The sequence below is a fragment of the Oncorhynchus clarkii genome, unplaced genomic scaffold (assembly GCF_045791955.1).
Source record: "Oncorhynchus clarkii lewisi isolate Uvic-CL-2024 unplaced genomic scaffold, UVic_Ocla_1.0 unplaced_contig_1477_pilon_pilon, whole genome shotgun sequence".
Lineage (NCBI taxonomy): Eukaryota > Metazoa > Chordata > Actinopteri > Salmoniformes > Salmonidae > Oncorhynchus > Oncorhynchus clarkii.
Genome location: NW_027258097.1, coordinates 25,001 through 43,645, shown reverse-complemented (window position 1 = coordinate 43,645; position 18,645 = coordinate 25,001). Strand labels below are relative to the sequence as shown.

General features: G+C 46.7%; 1 protein-coding gene across 2 annotated transcripts in view; it reads left to right on the top strand.

Annotated features, from left to right (window-relative positions):
• Nucleotides 1-2,095: 2,095 nt before the first annotated feature.
• The window catches only part of LOC139395368 (dihydropyrimidinase-related protein 1-like), a 19,460-nt gene continuing 2,910 nt past the window's right edge, over nt 2,096-18,645 (top strand). Inside the window, exons 1-12 of one of the 2 annotated variants that reach the window (XM_071142934.1) lie at nt 2,096-2,464; nt 6,999-7,087; nt 7,389-7,573; nt 7,960-8,124; nt 9,241-9,302; nt 9,661-9,741; nt 14,408-14,476; nt 14,713-14,833; nt 15,125-15,281; nt 16,461-16,602; nt 16,777-16,947; nt 17,441-17,623. In XM_071142934.1, coding sequence (XP_070999035.1) covers nt 2,096-2,464; nt 6,999-7,087; nt 7,389-7,573; nt 7,960-8,124; nt 9,241-9,302; nt 9,661-9,741; nt 14,408-14,476; nt 14,713-14,833; nt 15,125-15,281; nt 16,461-16,602; nt 16,777-16,947; nt 17,441-17,623 — 1,794 coding nt within the window. Of the gene's footprint in view, nt 2,465-2,741; nt 2,921-6,998; nt 7,088-7,388; nt 7,574-7,959; nt 8,125-9,240; nt 9,303-9,660; nt 9,742-14,407; nt 14,477-14,712; nt 14,834-15,124; nt 15,282-16,460; nt 16,603-16,776; nt 16,948-17,440; nt 17,624-18,645 lie in introns of those variants that run through there. The other variant, XM_071142935.1, reaches the window with a different exon arrangement.

Below are 18,645 nucleotides of genomic sequence, written 5' to 3'. Positions count from 1 at the left end.
TGTAATGGCTCTTAGAGACTTACTCAAGAAGACTCCCAGCTGTAATGACTCTTAGAGACTTACCCGAGAAGACTCCCAGCTGTAATGACTCTTAGAGACTTACCCAAGAAGACTCCCAGCTGTAATGACTCTTAGAGACTTACCCAAGAAGACTCCCAGCTGTAATGGCTGCTAAAGGTGTTTCTAACATGTATTGACTCAGGGGTAAAAAATAAAATAAATTGCTATCTAGAACCTTTAATTAAGGGCTCTCCTCCTCAGTTGTCCTCCACAGGAGAACCTTTTGAATAACCATTTTTGGTTCCATTTAGAACCATTTTTGGTTCCATGTAGAACCCTTTCTATAGAGGGTTCTACATGGAACCAAAAAGGGTTATACCTGGAACCCAAACGGGTTCTACATGGAACCAAAAAGGGTTCTACTGTCATGCCCTGACCTTAGAGAGCCGTTTTATTTCTCTATTTGGTTAGGCCAGGGTGTGACTAGGGTGGGCATTCTAGTTTCTTTATTTCTATGTTTTCTGTTTCTATGTTTTGGCCGGGTATGGTTCTCAATCAGACACAGCTGTGTATTGTTGTCTCTGATTGGGAATCATACTTAGGCAGCCTGTTTTTTCCACCGTAGTTGTGGGCAGTTGACTTTGTTAGTGGCCTGTATAGCCCTAGTAAGCGTCGTCTTGTTTTTGTTGGCGACATTCAAAATAAAAAGAGTTAAAAGAGTACGCTCACCATGCTGCACCTTGGTCCGGTCATTTCCCTGACGACGGTCGTGACAACTCCTATGGGAACCCCTTCTGAACCCTGTTTACTAAGAGTGCATTTATCTAATCAAGGTATATTAGTATTTTATTGTCGTTCATCTTTCAATTTGTTTTTGTTGAATTTTTCTTCCACTTTGACGTTACAGAGTATTTTGTATAGACCGTTGACAAAAAATATTACAATTAAATAAGTGTTTATCCTACTTTGTAACACAATTAAATGTGAATAAATCCCAGGAGGGTATAGACCTTCTGTAGACTGTATGTTTAGTGGACTTTACCAGATAGATGTTTTTCTTCGGTTTTAACTGTGCAGATTAGGAAACACACACATTCCTGTCTTGACAGCAGCTAATTGGGATCCCTAATAAAGACACACAAATACAAATTCCTGCCTTGGCAGCAGCTAATTGGGATCCCTAATAAATACACAAATATACAAATTCCTGCCTTGGCAGCAGCTAATTGGGATCCCTAATAAATATACAAATTCCTGCCTTGGCAGCAGCTAATTGGGATCCCTAATAAACACACATAACATGTAAATAGAACACATGAACCTGTAAATAGAACACATTAAATGTAAATAGAACACATTAAATGTAAATAGAACACATGAACCTGTAAATAGAACACACGAACCTGTAAATAGAACACATTAAATGTACACACACACACACACACACAGGCACACACAGGCACAAGACAGAGTGTTTAGAAATCTGTTTTGTCCATTCCAGATGTGGGTCACTAGTTAATCCCTGGATGTTTTGATGTCAGCCTATCAACAACCATTCTATTAGAGAGAGGGTGAGAGGGGGGAAGGAGGGGGCGATTCAGGGAGAAAGAGAGAGGGGGGAGAGGGGGGAAGGAGGGGGAGATTCAGGGAGAAAGAGAGAGGGGGGAGAGGGGGGAAGGAGGAGAGATTCAGAGAGAAAGAGAGAGGGGTGAGAGGGGGGAAGGAGGGGGAGATTCAGTGAGAAAGAGATACAGAGAGGGAGAAAGGAGAGAAGGAGGTGGGGTTGTCTGCAGAACTCATTCTCTCTACATCTCTCTCTCCCCCCTCTTTCTCCCCCCCCCTCTCTCTCTCTGCCCCCCTGGCTCCGATAGAAACTAGAGCACTACATCATCATCATCATCATCATAATCGTCCTCTCCTCGAGACACGCATCAAAGTTCACGTCGCACCGAAACACAGGTGCTTTGCAGCGCGAGACCGTCGATAACGGAGTAAAAAGACTGTCCCATTTAACCGATCTAATCTCAAACATTTTTACATCAACAGTTGTTGTTATTAATGTGAGTAGGTAGGCTACAGATACCCGGTCGTTATCATGTCTGACTGCAGGAGGCAGTGGAACCGGGAGAACGAGCTGCCGGTCTACCTGGCAGGAACGATTACAACCGGGCCGAACCAACGGAAATCCTACGGGATGTTTTCCTCGGTGGATGGCGCCTACGACAGCAAGACTGTAGACTGTGATAACTTTGCCGCGGGAAGGAGAGGAACCAGGACTCCCAGGAGCGTCAGCCGAGACAGGCTCCTCGACCACACCGATGGCGACGTTCCTGAGACGGCCAGTGAGGTCCGGGCTGTCGGTTCTCAGGTCAGCTCACCCGGGGAGAGAGAGGATGTGAGGCCGGGTGTGGAGATTGAGTACCTGGCAGGGAGGCAGTGTCACTCCGGTCAGAAGAATGGAAAGGTAGGTGAAAACTGCATTTTTTTTCTCGACCATGTTTATGTTGATTAAAAGTAGGGCAGATCGCTTGTGGATGCTACATTTCCAGTTGTAGCTTACTCTGTTCTGCAGTGCAGTGACGTCAGCTAGGCTGTTCCTAAAATAGGCTACGCAGATATCTCTAGGCTGTCCACATCACCTGAACCGGTGACGGCCAGGTAGGCTATTAGGCTACGTGTGGTGATGAATTGAACAGCGCCGTTTTGACAGCTATCCCAGCTTCTGTCACACACACCACACACACACACACACACTGAACATCGCGGCTGCTCTGACTGCACTGCACGCGAAGACAAAAGGAGGTACTGCAGCTAGAGCGTTCCTTCCGCCTCTGAGTTCACTGGCTGCGGGAAAAGAGAGAGAGAGAGAGCGAGCATGTCTGGTACTGACCACCAGGGGAATGGTATCCCCCACCTTCCGGTAAGACTCCCACCTGGCGGGGCTGGCAGCCGGACGGGCTGGCTGGCTGTCTAGCGCGGAATAGCCATTGTTTTCGGTCAATAGGCGAACAAACGGCGCTGTCCATTTCAGCACCACATACCTAGTCTAACTTGTCGCCGCTGGAGGTTCCTTGGTAGAATATAGACTTACAAAAAGGAGATCGTTTCTGTTTATTATATTCAGTTCTACAGAGAAAACAATGATTGTAGCCCAGACTAAAGGCACGTTGAGGTTGTCAAGGGCGACAGGGCGGTACTGCCGCTGCTACCGAGCTGCAGCCTCGGTTAGATAAATCCCCTGCTCCTGATACCGTTGGCGGGGATTAAACTCTTAGTGTCGCCGGATGATAGGCAAGCAGTTTGAGTAGAAGGCCTGTGTGATGTCTGCCCTGGCCCAGTCTCCCCCGTGTCAGCCAGCCAGGCCGCATAATGATACCACCGTAATCGCGGAGATCATTTTTGTTACCATTTCTGCCGCGACGTGTCAAGTCAATGCGTCTGTTCTCTGCCCTGCTCTCTACCTGACATGGTTGAGTTGTTATCAGGGATTTACACGAAGTGACAATCCGACGTTGTATGTTGTGCTGCAGGTTTGAAGGAGTATGACAATAGTCTGGACTCTGGGGGAGAGAGAGAGAGAGAGAGACATAAATAGAGAGATAGTGAGAGAGACAGATAGAGAGTGAGAGTGAGAGAGAAAGAGGGAGAGAGACAGAGGTAGAGAGAGAGAGAGAGAGAGAGACAGACACAGAGAGAGAGAGAAAGAGAGAGAGAGAGACAGAGGTAGAGAGAGAGAGAGAGACAGAGGTAGAGAGAGAGAGAGAGACAGAGGTAGAGAGAGAGAGAGACAGAGAGAGAGAGAGCAACAGGGAATACCGATTTGAGGTGTTCTTGTGAGAGAGAGATCTGTCTTGGGGATATTCTAGCCTGGTTGGTTCATTCAGAAAACATTCCATGCAGCTATTTAAATGGTGTAAAACGTTGTAAAACGTGTTTAAATGGTGTAAAACGTTGTAAAACGTGTTTAAATTGTGTAAAACGTTGTAAAACGTGTTTAAATGGTGTAGAACGTTGTAAAACGTGTTTAAATGGTGTAGAACGTAGTAAAACGTGTTTAAATGGTGTAAAACGTTGTAAAACGTGTTTAAATGGTGTAAAACGTTGTAAAACGTGTTTAAATGGTGTAAAACGTTGTAAAACGTGTTTAAATGGTGTAGAACGTTGTAAAACGTGTTTAAATGGTGTAAAACGTTGTAAAACGTGTTTAAATGGTGTAAAACGTTGTAAAACGTGTTTAAATGGTGTAGAACGTAGTAAAACGTGTTTAAATGGTGTAGAACGTTGTAAAACGTGTTTAAATGATGTAGAACGTAGTAAAACGTGTTTAAATGGTGTAAAACGTTGTAAAACGTGTTTAAATGGTGTAAAACGTTGTAAAACGTGTTTAAATGGTGTAAAACGTTGTAAAACGTGTTTAAATGGTGTAAAACGTTGAATAAAGCTAATCGTTTGAATACATGCACAGCTTTCCGGATTCTTGGTCATGTTTGGATGTAGTGGCAGTGGTGGATAAAGAATCCAATTGTCATACTTGTCATACTTGAGTCACTCAGTAAAAATGCTACTTGAGTAAACATCTAATAGCATTTGGTTTTAAATGATAAATATACTTAAGTAGAAAAAGTAAAAGTATAAATCATTTCAAATTCCTGATATTAACCAGACGGCACCATTTTATTTTCCATGTTAAATTTAAAGATAGAGAAGTGTGAACACTCCAACACTCAGACATCATCATTTACAAACTAACGCATTTCTCTTTAGTGAGTCCTCCAGATCAGAGACAGTAGGGATGTTCTCTGTTTAGTGAGTCCTCCAGATCAGAGTCAGTAGGGATGTTCTCTGTTTAGTGAGGCCATCAGATCAGAGTCAGTAGGGATGTTCTCTCTTTAGTGAGTCCTCCAGATCAGAGACAGTAGGGATGTTCTCTCTTTAGTGAGTCCTCCAGATCAGAGTCAGTAGGGATGTTCTCTAATTAGTGAGTCCTCCAGATCAGAGTCAGTAGGGATGTTCTCTGTTTAGTGAGTCCTCCAGATCAGAGGCAGTAGGGATGTTCTCTGTTTAGTGAGTCCTCCAGATCAGAGGCAGTAGGGATGTTCTCTGTTTAGTGAGTCCTCCAGATCAGAGTCAGTAGGGAGGTTCTCTGTTTAGTGAGTCCTCCAGATCAGAGGCAGTAGGGATGTTCTCTGTTTAGTGAGTCCACCAGATCAGAGGCAGTAGGGATGTTCTCTGTTTAGTGAGTCCTCCAGATCAGAGTCAGTAGGGATGTTCTCTGTTTAGTGAGTCCTCCAGATCAGAGGCAGTAGGGATGTTCTCTGTTTAGTGAGTCCTCCAGATCAGAGTCAGTAGGGATGTTCTCTGTTTAGTGAGTCCTCCAGATCAGAGGCAGTAGGGATGTTCTCTGTTTAGTGAGTCCTCCAGATCAGAGGCAGTAGGGATGTTCTCTGTTTAGTGAGTCCTCCAGATCAGAGTCAGTAGGGATGTTCTCTGTTTAGTGAGTCCTCCAGATCAGAGTCAGTAGGGAGGTTCTCTGTTTAGTGAGTCCTCCAGATCAGAGGCAGTAGGGATGTTCTCTGTTTAGTGAGTCCACCAGATCAGAGGCAGTAGGGATGTTCTCTGTTTAGTGAGTCCTCCAGATCAGAGTCAGTAGGGATGTTCTCTGTTTAGTGAGTCCTCCAGATCAGAGGCAGTAGGGATGTTCTCTGTTTAGTGAGTCCTCCAGATCAGAGTCAGTAGGGATGTTCTCTGTTTAGTGAGTCCTCCAGATCAGAGGCAGTAGGGATGTTCTCTGTTTAGTGAGTCCTCCAGATCAGAGGCAGTAGGGATGTTCTCTGTTTAGTGAGTCCTCCAGATCAGAGTCAGTAGGGATGTTCTCTGTTTAGTGAGTCCTCCAGATCAGAGTCAGTAGGGATGTTCTCTGTTTAGTGAGTCCACCAGATCAGAGGCAGTAGGGATGACCAGGGATGTTCTCTGTTTAGTGAGTCCTCCAGATCAGAGGCAGTAGGGATGTTCTCTGTTTAGTGAGTCCTCCAGATCAGAGGCAGTAGGGATGACCAGGGATGTTCTCTGTTTAGTGAGTCCTCCAGATCAGAGGCAGTAGGGATGTTCTCTGTTTAGTGAGTCCTCCAGATCAGAGGCAGTAGGGATGTTCTCTGTTTAGTGAGTCCACCAGATCAGAGGCAGTAGGGATGTTCTCTGTTTAGTGAGTCCTCCAGATCAGAGGCAGTAGGGATGTTCTCTGTTTAGTGAGTCCTCCAGATCAGAGACAGTAGGGATGACCAGGGATGTTCTCTGTTTAGTGAGTCCACCAGATCAGAGGCAGTAGATGACCAGGGATGTTCTCTGTTTAGTGAGTCCTCCAGATCAGAGGCAGTAGGGATGACCAGGGATGTTCTCTGTTTAGTGAGTCCTCCAGATCAGAGGCAGTAAGAGATGACCAGGGATGTTCTCTGTTTAGTGATTCCACCAGATCAGAGGCAGTAGGGATGACCAGGCCTATCCTGGGTTGTGCAATTATTTTTTTTGCAAGCAGAGAGACAGAGCTCCAAACAGTCGTATCTCCATGGTTAGGCTACAGCATCGGGGAAGACAGACGGCTAGGTTGCCATGGAGACGTAACATCTTTCTCCCTGGGTAGGACTCTATCTGTAGCTGTGTATCCTTGGTGACGGGAGATGGCAGAAGATCAGGACGTCCTTTTCAACGGAAAACACATCCTTCCTAGTAGCATCTGTTCTTGTAGTTGTTGTTTCAATAAGTTGTTATCAAATATCTCCTAATATCATAACTGAAAACAGTCTCACTCTGTCTCTCTCTCTCTCCTCTCTTCCCCTCTATCACTCCCTTGCTCCTCTCTTCCTCTCTGTCTCTCTCTCTGTCTCTCTCTCTCTGTCTCTCTCTCACTCTCTCTCTCTCCTCTCCTCCCTGCCTCTCTCTCCTCTCTTCTCCCTCTCTCCCTGCCTCCCCCACCCCCTCTCCCCCCTCCACCCTGTGTGCAGAGTGAGAGGTTGCTGATTAAAGGGGGTCGTGTGGTGAATGACGACCTGTCTCAGTATGCAGACGTCTATGTGGAAGATGGCCTTATAAAGTAAGTACATGGGAGAATCTCAAAACGCATTTCCTTGATTCCTCACTTCCTCTATCCTCGCCTCCTCCTCTCATTTCTCCTAACCCTCTTCACTCTCCCCCCATTACCTCCCCCCATCCCCCTCCTCACTTCCTCTGCCACCTGTCAAACCTCTGATCTCTCCTAACCCTGTCCCCCCCCATCCCCCTCCTCACTCCTTCTGCCACACCTCTCCCCCTTACCTCAATTCCTCTGCCACCCCTCAAACCTCTGATCTCTCCTAACCCTGTTCCCCCCCCCCCCCCCCCCCTCTCCTCTATAGACAGGTGGGTGATAACCTGGAGGTACCTGATGATGTGAGGGTGCTGGAGGTTAATGGATGTCTGGTGATACCTGGAGGTATAGATGTGAACACCTGTCTGATGAAGCCTCACCTGGGCTGTTCACCTGTAGACGACTTCTACCTGGGCAGCAGAGCCGCGCTGGCCGGGGGCACCACCATGATCAGTGAGTGGACACACACACACACACACAAACACACATACACACACACACACACACACCCCCATACACACCCATACACACACATACACACACATACACACACACATACAAACAAACAAACATACACACATACACACACACACACACACACACACACACACACACACACATACAAACACGCACATACACACATACACATGTACACATGCGCTTATACACAAACACACACACATATACACACATAAACATGCACACACACACACACACAAACACACGCCAATACACACATTCCCACATTATATTTATGTCTAATGAGTGCCCCCTGCTGCACTCTGGGATAAAGTTGAAACTCTAACCTTTAACCTCTGACCCCTGACCCCCCCCCCCAGTTGACCATGTGACTCCTCAGCCGGGTGACAGCCTGCTGGAAGCGTTTGAGCGCTGGCAGGAGTCAGCTGACAGGAAGTGTTGCTGTGACTACTCGCTGCACGTCGACCTGCCGCACTGGCACCCGGGGGTCAAGGATGAGCTGGAGGTTCTGGTGCAGGAGAAAGGTACGCTTATTGATCACCTGATCGATTGATTTATTAATTCATTGTCACTGGTCGCCTGTTTGGTGGGTTGAAAGGTTGGGTTATTAATCACCTGATCGATTGATTTATCAGTTGATTGGTTTACTGGTCGCCTGTTTGGTTGGTTGGTGGGTTGAAAGGTTGGCTTATTGATCACCTGGTCGATTTATTTATTAGTTGATTGGTTTACTGGTCGCTTGTTTGGTTGTTTGGTGGGTTGAAAAGTTGGCTTATTGATCACCTGATGGATTGATTTATCAGTTGATTGGTTTACTGGTCGCCTGTTTAGTTGGTTGGTGGGTTGAAAGGTTGGGTTATTAATCACCTGATCGATTGATTTATTATTATTATTGATCACCTGATCTGAAAGTGAATTGGTCGATTGGTTTGGTGGGTGGGTTAATTGATTGGGTTGGTTGGTTCTGCTGCAGAAGAAAGGAAAGCTTATTGATCATCTTATTGACCTAATCGGTTGATTGGATCAGTGTCTTCTGTCTTGTCTTCTGCTCTCTCTCTTCTCCCTCCCTCCCTCCCTCCCTCCCTCCCTCCCTCCCTCCCTCCCTCCCTCCCTTCCTCTCCCCTTCCTTTTGCATGCCATAGAATGCCCTTCTTGCCTTGTCTCTCAGATCGTTCACAGCTTTGTGGAAGTTACCTTTGGCGCTGATGTTTAGGCCAAGGTATGTATAGTTTTTTGTGTGCTCTCGAGCAACAGTGTCTAGAAGGAATTTGTATTTGTGGTCCTGGCGACTGGACCTTTTTTGAAACACCATTATTTTGGTCTTACTGACATTTACTGTCAGGGCCCAGGTCTGACAGAATCTGTGCAGAAGATCTAGGTGCTGCTGTAGGCCCTCCTTGGTTGGTGACAGAAGCACCAGATGATCAGCAAACAGTAGACATTTGACTTCGGATTCTAGTAGGGTGAGGCAGGGTGCTGCAGACTTTTCTAGTGCCCATGCCAATTCGTTGATCTATCTATCTATCTATCTATCTATCTATCTATCTATCTATCTATCTATCTATCTATCTATCTATCTCACACACACTCCCTCTCTCCCTCCATCCCTCCATCCCTCCATCTCTCTCTCTCTCTCTCAGGGATCAACTCATTCCAGGTGTATATGTCCTATAAGGATTCGTTTCAGATGACTGATTCTCAGGTTGGTTTAATATCATATTGACATGTGTATTATAATGATATGCTGCACAATGGTAAATAGAACTATTTATACTCTATGTGCAGTAATAATCATTATCTCTTTCCATCGCTATTCTCTCTCTACAATTTCTGTATTCTGCTCTCTTCTCTCTCTCTCCCCTTCTCTCTTTCCTCCCTCCCTCGCTCCTTGCTCTCCCATTCTCCCCCCTCTCATTCTCTTTGCTTTCCTCTCACCTTCCTATCTCTCTCTCTTTCTCTCTCCTTCCATCTCTCTATCTATCTCTCTCCCTTTCTCTCTCCTTCCCTCTCTCTCTCTCTCTCTCTCTCTCTCTCTCTCTCTCTCTCTCTCTCTCTAATAGTTGTATGAGGTGTTCTCCTCCCTGAAGGAGTTGGGGGCTGTGGTGATGCTGCATGCTGAGAACGGAGACCTCATTGCTCAGGTACCCAGTCCTATAGTCATAACCCCATTATAACCCAGTCAAAACCCCATTATAACCCAGTCATAACCCCATTATAACCCAGTCATAACCCCATTTATAACCCAGTCATAACCCCAGTATAACCCAGTCCTACAGTCATAACCCCATTATAATCCCAGTCCTACAGCCATAACCCCATTATAACCCAGTCATAACCCCATTATAACCCAGTCATAACCCCATTATAACCCAGTCATAACCCCATTATAACCCAGTCATAACCCCATTATAACCCAGTCCTACAGTCATAACCCCATTATAACCCAGTCCTACAGCCATAACCCCATTATAACCCAGTCATAACCCCATTATAACCCAGTCATAACCCCATTATAACCCAGTCATAACCCCATTACAACCCAGTCCTACAGCCATAACCCCATTATAACCCAGTCATAACCTCATTATAACCCAGTCATAACCCCATTATAACCCAGTCCTACAGCCATAACCCCATTATAACCCAGTCATAACCCCATTATAACCCAGTCATAACCCCATTATAACCCAGTCCTACAGTCATAACCCCATTATAACCCAGTCATAACCCCATTATAACCCAGTCCTACAGCCATAACCCCATTATAACCCAGTCATAACCTCATTATAACCCAGTCATAACCCCATTATATCCCAGTCCTACAGCCATAACCCCATTATAACCCAGTCATAACCCCATTATAACCCAGTCATAACCCCATTATAACCCAGTCCTACAGTCATAACCCCATTATAACCCAGTCCAACAGTCATAACCCCATTATAACCCAGTCCTACAGTCATAACCCCATTATAACCCAGTCATAACCCATTATAACCCAGTCCAACAGTCATATCCCCATTAAAACCCAGTCATACAGGCATTACCCCATTATAACCTAGTCACAACCCCATTATAACCCAGTCCTACAGTCCTAACCCCATTATAACCCAGTCATAACCAATTATAACCCAGTCCAACAGTCATATCCCCATTATAACCCAGTCATACAGGCATAACCCCAATATAACCCAGTCACAACCCCATCATAACCCAGTCATACAGGCATAGCCCCATTATAACCCAGTCATAACCTCATTATAACCCAGTCTTACAGCCATAACCCCATTATAACCAAGTCACAAACCCATTATAACCCAGTCATAACCCCATTATAACCCAGTCATAACCCTATTATAACCCAGGCATAAACCCATTATAACCCAATCCTACAGTCATAACCCCATTATAACCCAGTCCAACAGTCATAACCCCATTATAACCCAGTCATACAGTGATAACCCCATTATAACCCAGTCATGACCACATTATAACCAGGTCCAACAGTCATAACCCCATTATAACCCAGTCATACAGTCCTAACCCCATTATAACCCAGTCATAACCCCATTATAACCCAGTCCTACAGTCATAACCCCATTATAACCCAGTCAAACAGTCCTAACCCCATTATAACCCAGTCCTACAGTCATAACCCCATTATAACCCAGTCCTACAGTCATAACCCAGTCATAACCCCATTATAACCCAGTCCTACAGTCATAACCCCATTATAACCCAGTCCTACAGTCATAACCCAGTCATAACCCCATTATAACACAGTCATTACCCCATTATAACCCAGTCCTAAAGTCATAACCCCATTACACCCCAGTCATAACCCCATTATAACACAGTCATAACCCCATTATAACCCAGTCATAACCCCATTATAACCCAGTCATACAGTCATAACCCCATTATAACCCAGTCCTACAGTCATAACCACATCATAACCCAGTCATAACCCCATTATAACCCAGTCCTACAGTCATAACCTCATTATAACCCAGTCATAACCCCATTATAACCCAGTCATAACCCCATTATAACCCAGTCCTACAGTCATAACCCCATTATAACCCAGTCCTACAGTCATAACCCCATTATAACCCAGCTCTACAGTCATAATCCCAATATAACCCAGCCATAACCACATTATAACCCAGTCATTACCCCATTATAACCCAGTCCAACAGTCATAACCCCATTATAACCCTGTCCAACAGTCATAACCCTTATAACCCATTCCTACAGTCATAACCACATTATAACCCAGTCATAACCCCATTATAACCCAGTCCAACAGTCATAACCCTATTATAACCCAGTCATAAACCCATTATAACCCAGTCCTACAGGCATAACCCCATCATAACCCAGTCCTACAGTCATAACCCCATTATAACCCAGTCCAACAGTCATACCCCCAATATAACCCAGTCCAACAGTCATAACCCCATTATAACCCAGTTCTACAGTCATAACCCCATTATAACCCAGTCCTACAGTCATAACCCCATTATAACCCAGTCATAACCCATTATAACCCAGTCCAACAGTCATAACCCCAGTATAACCCAGTCCTACAGTCATAACCACATTATAACCCAGTCCTACAGTCATAATCCCAATATAACCCAGCCATAACCCCATTATAACCCAGTCATTACCCCGTTATAACCCAGTCCAACAGTCATAACCCCATTATAACCCTGTCCAACAGTCATAACCCCATTATAACCCATTCCTACAGTCATAACCACATTATAACCCAGTCATAACCCCATTATAACCCAGTCCAACAGTAATAACCCTAGTATAACCCAGTCATAAACCCATTATAACCCAGTCCTACAGGCATAACCCCATTATAACCCAGTCCTACAGTCATAACCCCATTATACCCCAGTCCTACAGTCATAACCCCATTATACCCCAGTCCTACAGTCATAACCCCATTATAACCCAGTCCAACAGTCATAACCCCATTATAACCCAGTCATACAGTCATAACCCCATTATAACCCAGTCATACAGTCATAACCCCATTATAACCCAGTCCAACAGTCATACCCCCAATATAACCCAGTCCAACAGTCATAACCCCATTATAACCCAGTCCTACAGTCATAACCCCATTATAACCCAGTCCTACAGTCATAACCCCATTATGACCCAGTCATAACACATTATAACCCAGTCCAACAGTCATAACCCCATTATAACCCAGTCCTACAGTCATAACCCCATTATAACCCAGTCCTACAGTCATAACCCCATTATAACCCAGTCATAACCCATTATAACCCAGTCCAACAGTCATATCCCCATTATAACCCAGTCATACAGGCATAACCCCATTATAACCCAGTCACAACCCCATTATAACCCAGTCCTACAGTCCTAACCCCATTATAACCCAGTCATAACCCATTATAACCCAGTCCAACAGTCATATCCCCATTATAACCCAGTCATACAGGCATAACCCCATTATAACCCAGTCACAACCCCATTATAACCCAGTCATACAGGCATAACCCCATTATAACCCAGTCATAACCCCATTATAACCCAGTCTTACAGCCATAACCCCATTATAACCCAGTCATAACCCCATTATAACCCAGTCATAACCCTATTATAACCCAGGCATAAACCCATTATAACCCAGTCCTACAGTCATAACCCCATTATAACCCAGTCCAACAGTCATACCCCCAATATAACCCAGTCCAACAGTCATAACCCCATTATAACCCAGTCATACAGTCATAACCCCATTATAACCCAGTCATAACCACATTATAACCCAGTCCAACAGTCATAACCCCATTATAACCCAGTCATACAGTGCTAACCCCATTATAACCCAGTCATAACCCCATTATAACACAGTCCTACAGTCATAACCCCATTATAACCCAGTCATACAGTCCTAACCCCATTATAACCCAGTCATAACCACATTATAACCCAGTCCTACAGTCATAACCCCATTATAACCCAGTCCTACTGTCATAACCACATCATAACCCAGTCATAACCCCATTATAACCCAGTCATAACCCCATTATAACCCAGTCCTAAAGTCATAACCCAATTACACCCCAGTCATAACCCCATTATAACCCAGTCCTACAGTCATAACCACATCATAACCCAGTCATAACCCCATTATAACCCAGTTTTACAGTCATAACCCCATTATAACCCAGTCCTACAGTCATAACCCCATTGTAACCCAGTCCCTCAGTCATAACCCCATTATAACCCAGTCATAACCCCATTATAACCCAGTCATAACCCCATTTATAACCCAGTCATACAGTCATAACCCCATTATAACCCAGTCCTACAGTCATAACCACATCATAACCCAGTCATAACCCCATTTATAACCCAGTTTTACAGTCATAACCCCATTATAACCCAGTCCTACAGTCATAACCCCATTGTAACCCAGTCCCACAGTCATAACCATATTATAACCCAGTCATAACCCCATTATAACCCAGCCCTACAGTCATAACCCCAATATAACCCAGTCATAACCCCATTATAACCCAGTCATAACCCCATTATAACCCAGTCCAATGATGATGATGATGACGGTGATGGTGATGGTGATGATGATGATGGTGATGTGATGATGATGATTATGGTGATGTGATGATGATGATGGTGATGATGGTGATGGTGATGGTGATGGTGGTGATGGTGATGATGATGATGATGATGATGATGGTGATGATGGTGATGATGATGGTGATGGTGATGATGATGATCTTTATTCTGGTCCAGGAACAACGTAAGGTCCTCAGCCTGGGAATCACTGGACCTGAGGGACACCCCCTGAGTCACCCTGAAGAGGTGATTTGAGTGTGTGTGACTGTATCTGTTCCTATGTGTGTGTGTGTGTGTGTGTGTGTGTGTGTGTGTGTGTGTGTGCTTGTGTGTGTGTGTGTTCATATATGTGTGTGTGTGTGTGTTCATATGTGTGTGTGTGTGTGTGTTCATATGTGTGTGTGTGTGTGTGTTCATATGTGTGTGTGTTCATATGTGTGTGTGTGTGTCCATCTCTTAACGTGTGTTGTGTTGCGGTACAGCTGGAGGCGGAGGCAGTGTTCCGTGCCATCACCATCGGCAACAGAGTCAACTGTCCCGTCTACATCACCAAGGTGATGAGCAAGACTGCTGCCGACACCATTACCCAGGCCAGGAGGAGAGGTCTGTCTGTCTGTCTGTCTGTCTGTCTGTCTGTCTGTCTGTCTGTCTGTCACTCAGGCCAGATTCAAAGTCAATCTTAGCTTTAGCATAATGTTTTGCAACTGAAACTCTTTGGCAACAGAAGGAGGAAGGAAGGAAGGAAGGGAGGGAGGGAGGGAGTGAGGGGAGAGAGAGGGAGTGAGTGAGTGAGTGAGTGAGTGAGTGAGGGAGTTTAGTTTTTAACAAATCCATTTCATTTTTTTGTTTTCTAGCGGTATGTTCACCTGTTCTGTTGTTGGCTCCTCCCACCAGGTTCCGTTGTGTTTGGGGAGCCAATCACAGCCAGCCTGGCCACAGACGGATCACACTATTGGAGCAAGAACTGGGCCAAGGCCGCCGCCTACGTGACATCACCGCCGCTCAGCCCCGACCCCACCACCCCAGAACACCTCCACGACCTGCTGGCCTGGTAGGACAACACACACACACACACACACACACACACGCATACACACCACCCGCTGTGCACCTTTCTCTGTCCCTGATTCCAAAAATAGAACTGAAACCAATAAAATGTATCTGTTGCCTTGGCTACAGACCTCTCCCTCCTCTTCCTCCTCCCTCTCCCCCTCCCTCCCTCCCTCCCTTCCTTCCTTCCTTCCTTCCTTCCTTCCTTCCTTCCTTCCTTCCTTCCTTCCTTCCTTCCTTCCTTCCTCCCTCCCTCCCTCCCTCCCTTCCTTCCTTCCTTCCTTCCTTCCTTCCTTCCTCCTTGTCTTTCTCCCTTCCTACATCTTCTTCCCTCCCTCCCTCCCTCCCTCCCTCCCTCCCTCCCTCCCTGTCTTCCTTCCTTCCTTCCTCCCTCCCTCCCTCCCTCCCTCCCTTCCTTCCTTCCTTCCTTCCTTCCTTCCTTCCTTCCTTCCTCCTTGTCTTTCTCCCTTCCTACATCTTCTTCCCTCCCTCCCTCCCTCCCTCCCTCCCTCCCTCCCTCCCTCCCCCCCCTTCCTTCCTTCCTTCCTTCCTTCCTTCCTTCCTTCCTTCCTTCCTTCCTTCCTCCTTGTCTTTCTCCCTTCCTATATCTTCTTCCCTCCCTCCCTCCCTCCCTTCCTCCCTCCCTCCCTCCCTCCCTCCCTCCCTCCCTCCCTCCGTTCCAGGCGGGTCTAGCTGTCACCATGATAGTATGATGGTGTGGTTCTCTTTGAGGTTCTGCTGAACAGACATGTAGTATTATTAGGTTCTAAGGAGACAAAGGAGAACAATAAAAGGATAATTTTAAACACACAGTTTATCCTCTCTCTCCGTCCTCTCTCTATCTATGTTTTCTCTCCTTCCCTGTCTCCCTGTCTCTCTCTATCTGTTTTCTCTTCTTCCCTGTCTCCCTGTCTCTCTCTATCTCTGTTTTCTCTCTCTCCACCTCTCTGTCTTCTGCTCACTTCTCTCTCCCGCTCACAACTCAATCTCTCTCCCCTATCTCTCTCTCTGTCTCTGTCTCTCTCTCTCCCATCCTCCCCCGCTCTCTCTCTCCATCGTCTCTCTCTCTCTCTCTCTCTCTCTCTCTCTCTCTCCATCGTCTCTCTCTCTCTCTCTCTCTCTCCTTAAAAGAAAAGTAATGTATACCTTGTTCTAACGTTGTGTTGATGTTTTGTGACAGCGGGGACCTGCAGGTGGTTGGCAGTGCCCACTGTGCCTACAGCACGTCCCAGAAGGCCATAGGAAAAGATGACTTCACCCTGATCCCCGAAGGAACCAACGGTATCGAGGAGAGGATGGGCTTCGTCTGGGACAAGGCTGTGGTGAGAGTGTGTGTGTGTGTGTGTGTGTGTGTTTGTGTGCATGGACCCTGGTCTAAAAGTGTGTCTTCTCTCTCCTCTTCCTTCTCTCTCCTCCTCCTCTTCGTTCTCTCCTCCTCCCCTCTCTCTCTCTCTTCCTCCTCTCTCTTTTCTTGTCCTCTTCCTCTCTTCTCTCAGGCCACGGGTAAGATGGATGAGAACCAGTTTGTGGCGGTGACCAGCACCAACGCTGCTAAGATCTTCAACCTGTACCCACGGAAGGGACGCATCGCTGTGGGTTCTGACGCTGACATCGTTATCTGGGACCCAGACAGGACCAAAACAATCACCTCCAAACTGCAACAGTCGGTGAGGGAAGAGGAGGGTAGGGTAGGGTAGGGTTGAGGGAGGGAGGGAGGGAGGGAGGGAGGGAGGGAGGAAGGGAGGGAGAGAGAGAGAGAGAGAGAGGGAGGGAGGGAGGGAGGGAGGGAGGGAGGGAGGAAGAGAGAGAGAGGGAGGGAGGGAGGGAGGGAGGGAGGGAGGGAGGGAGGGAGGGAGGGAGGGAGGGAGGGAGAGAGAGAGGGAGGGAGGGAGGGAGGGAGGGAGGGAGGGAGGGAGCGAGGGAGGGAGGGAGGGAGGGAGGGAGGGAGAGAGAGAGGGAGAGAGAGAGGGAGGGAGGGAGGGAGGGAGGGAGGGAGGGAGGGAGGGAGGGAGGGAGGGAGGGAGGGAGGGAGGGAGGGAGGAACTGGAACCAAGACATGATTACAACAAATTACAACAAAATAAAAACTTTCTACCCTTTATCTCCCTGCCCTCCCTCTATCCTCCCTCTCTCCCTCCCCCTCCTCCCCTCTCCCACCAGGCTCTGGAGTATAACATCTTTGAGGGGATGGTGTGTCGGGGGGGTCCTGTCGTCGTGGTGACCCAGGGGAGGGTGGTCTATGAGGAGGGGGAGGGGCTCCGCGTCCAGCAGGGTTCAGGACGCTTCATTCCCCGCCAAGCCTTCCCAGACTACGCCTACCAACGCATCACGACCAGGAGCAAGGTAACTACAGATCCCACAATGCAACACAAACCAGGAAGTGGCCCCACCCCCATCAGAACTTGTTTTGGTATTAGCTACTAATTGGGCGAGTTCGACAGACAACATTAAAGAACAACTGTCCCTGAAAACAAACTTCTCCCTTTGAAAACGGCCTGTGTGGCATCAATATGAGTCAGAAATATTTATTCTACAGCCAAAATTTACTATAAAGTGTAAAATAGAACAAATCTGTTCATAAAGTTAGTCTCGTCCAAAACGAGAGATGATACAGTAGGAAAAATGGTAGGTAACAGAATTAAGGATACATAACAACCTTGGGTTGTCCAACAGTTGTCCTTGGGTTGTCCTTGGGTTGTCCAACAGTTGTCCTTGGGTTGTCCAACAGTTGGGTCCTTGGGTTGTCCAACAGTTGGGTCCTTGGGTTGTCCAACAGTTGTCCTTGGGTTGTCCAACAGTTGTCCTTGGGTTGTCCAACAGTTATCCTTGGGTTGTCCAACAGTTGGGTCCTTGGGTTGTCCAACAGTTGGGTCCTTGGGTTGTCCAACAGTTGGGTCCTTGGGTTGTCCAACAGTTGTCCAACAGTTGTCCAACAGTTGTCCTTGAGTTGTCCAACAGTTGTCCTTGGGTTGTCCAACAGTTGTCCTTGGGTTGTCCAACAGTTGTCATTGGGTTGTCCAACAATTGTCCTTGGGTTGTCCAACAGTTGGGTCCTTGGGTTGTCCAACAGTTGTCCTTGGATTGTCCAACAGTTGTCCTTGGATTGTCCAACAGTTGGGTCCTTGGGTTGTCCAACAGTTGGGTCCTTGGGTTGTCCAACAGTTGGGTCCTTGGGTTGTCCAACAGTTGGGTCCTTGGGTTGTCCAACAGTTGGGTCCTTGGGTTGTCCAACAGTTGGGTCCTTGGGTTGTCCAACAGTTGTCCTTGGGTTGTCCAACAGTTGTCCTTGGGTTGTCCAACAGTTGTCCTTGGGTTGTACAACAGTTGGGTCCTTGGGTTGTCCAACAGTTGGGTCCTTGGTTTGT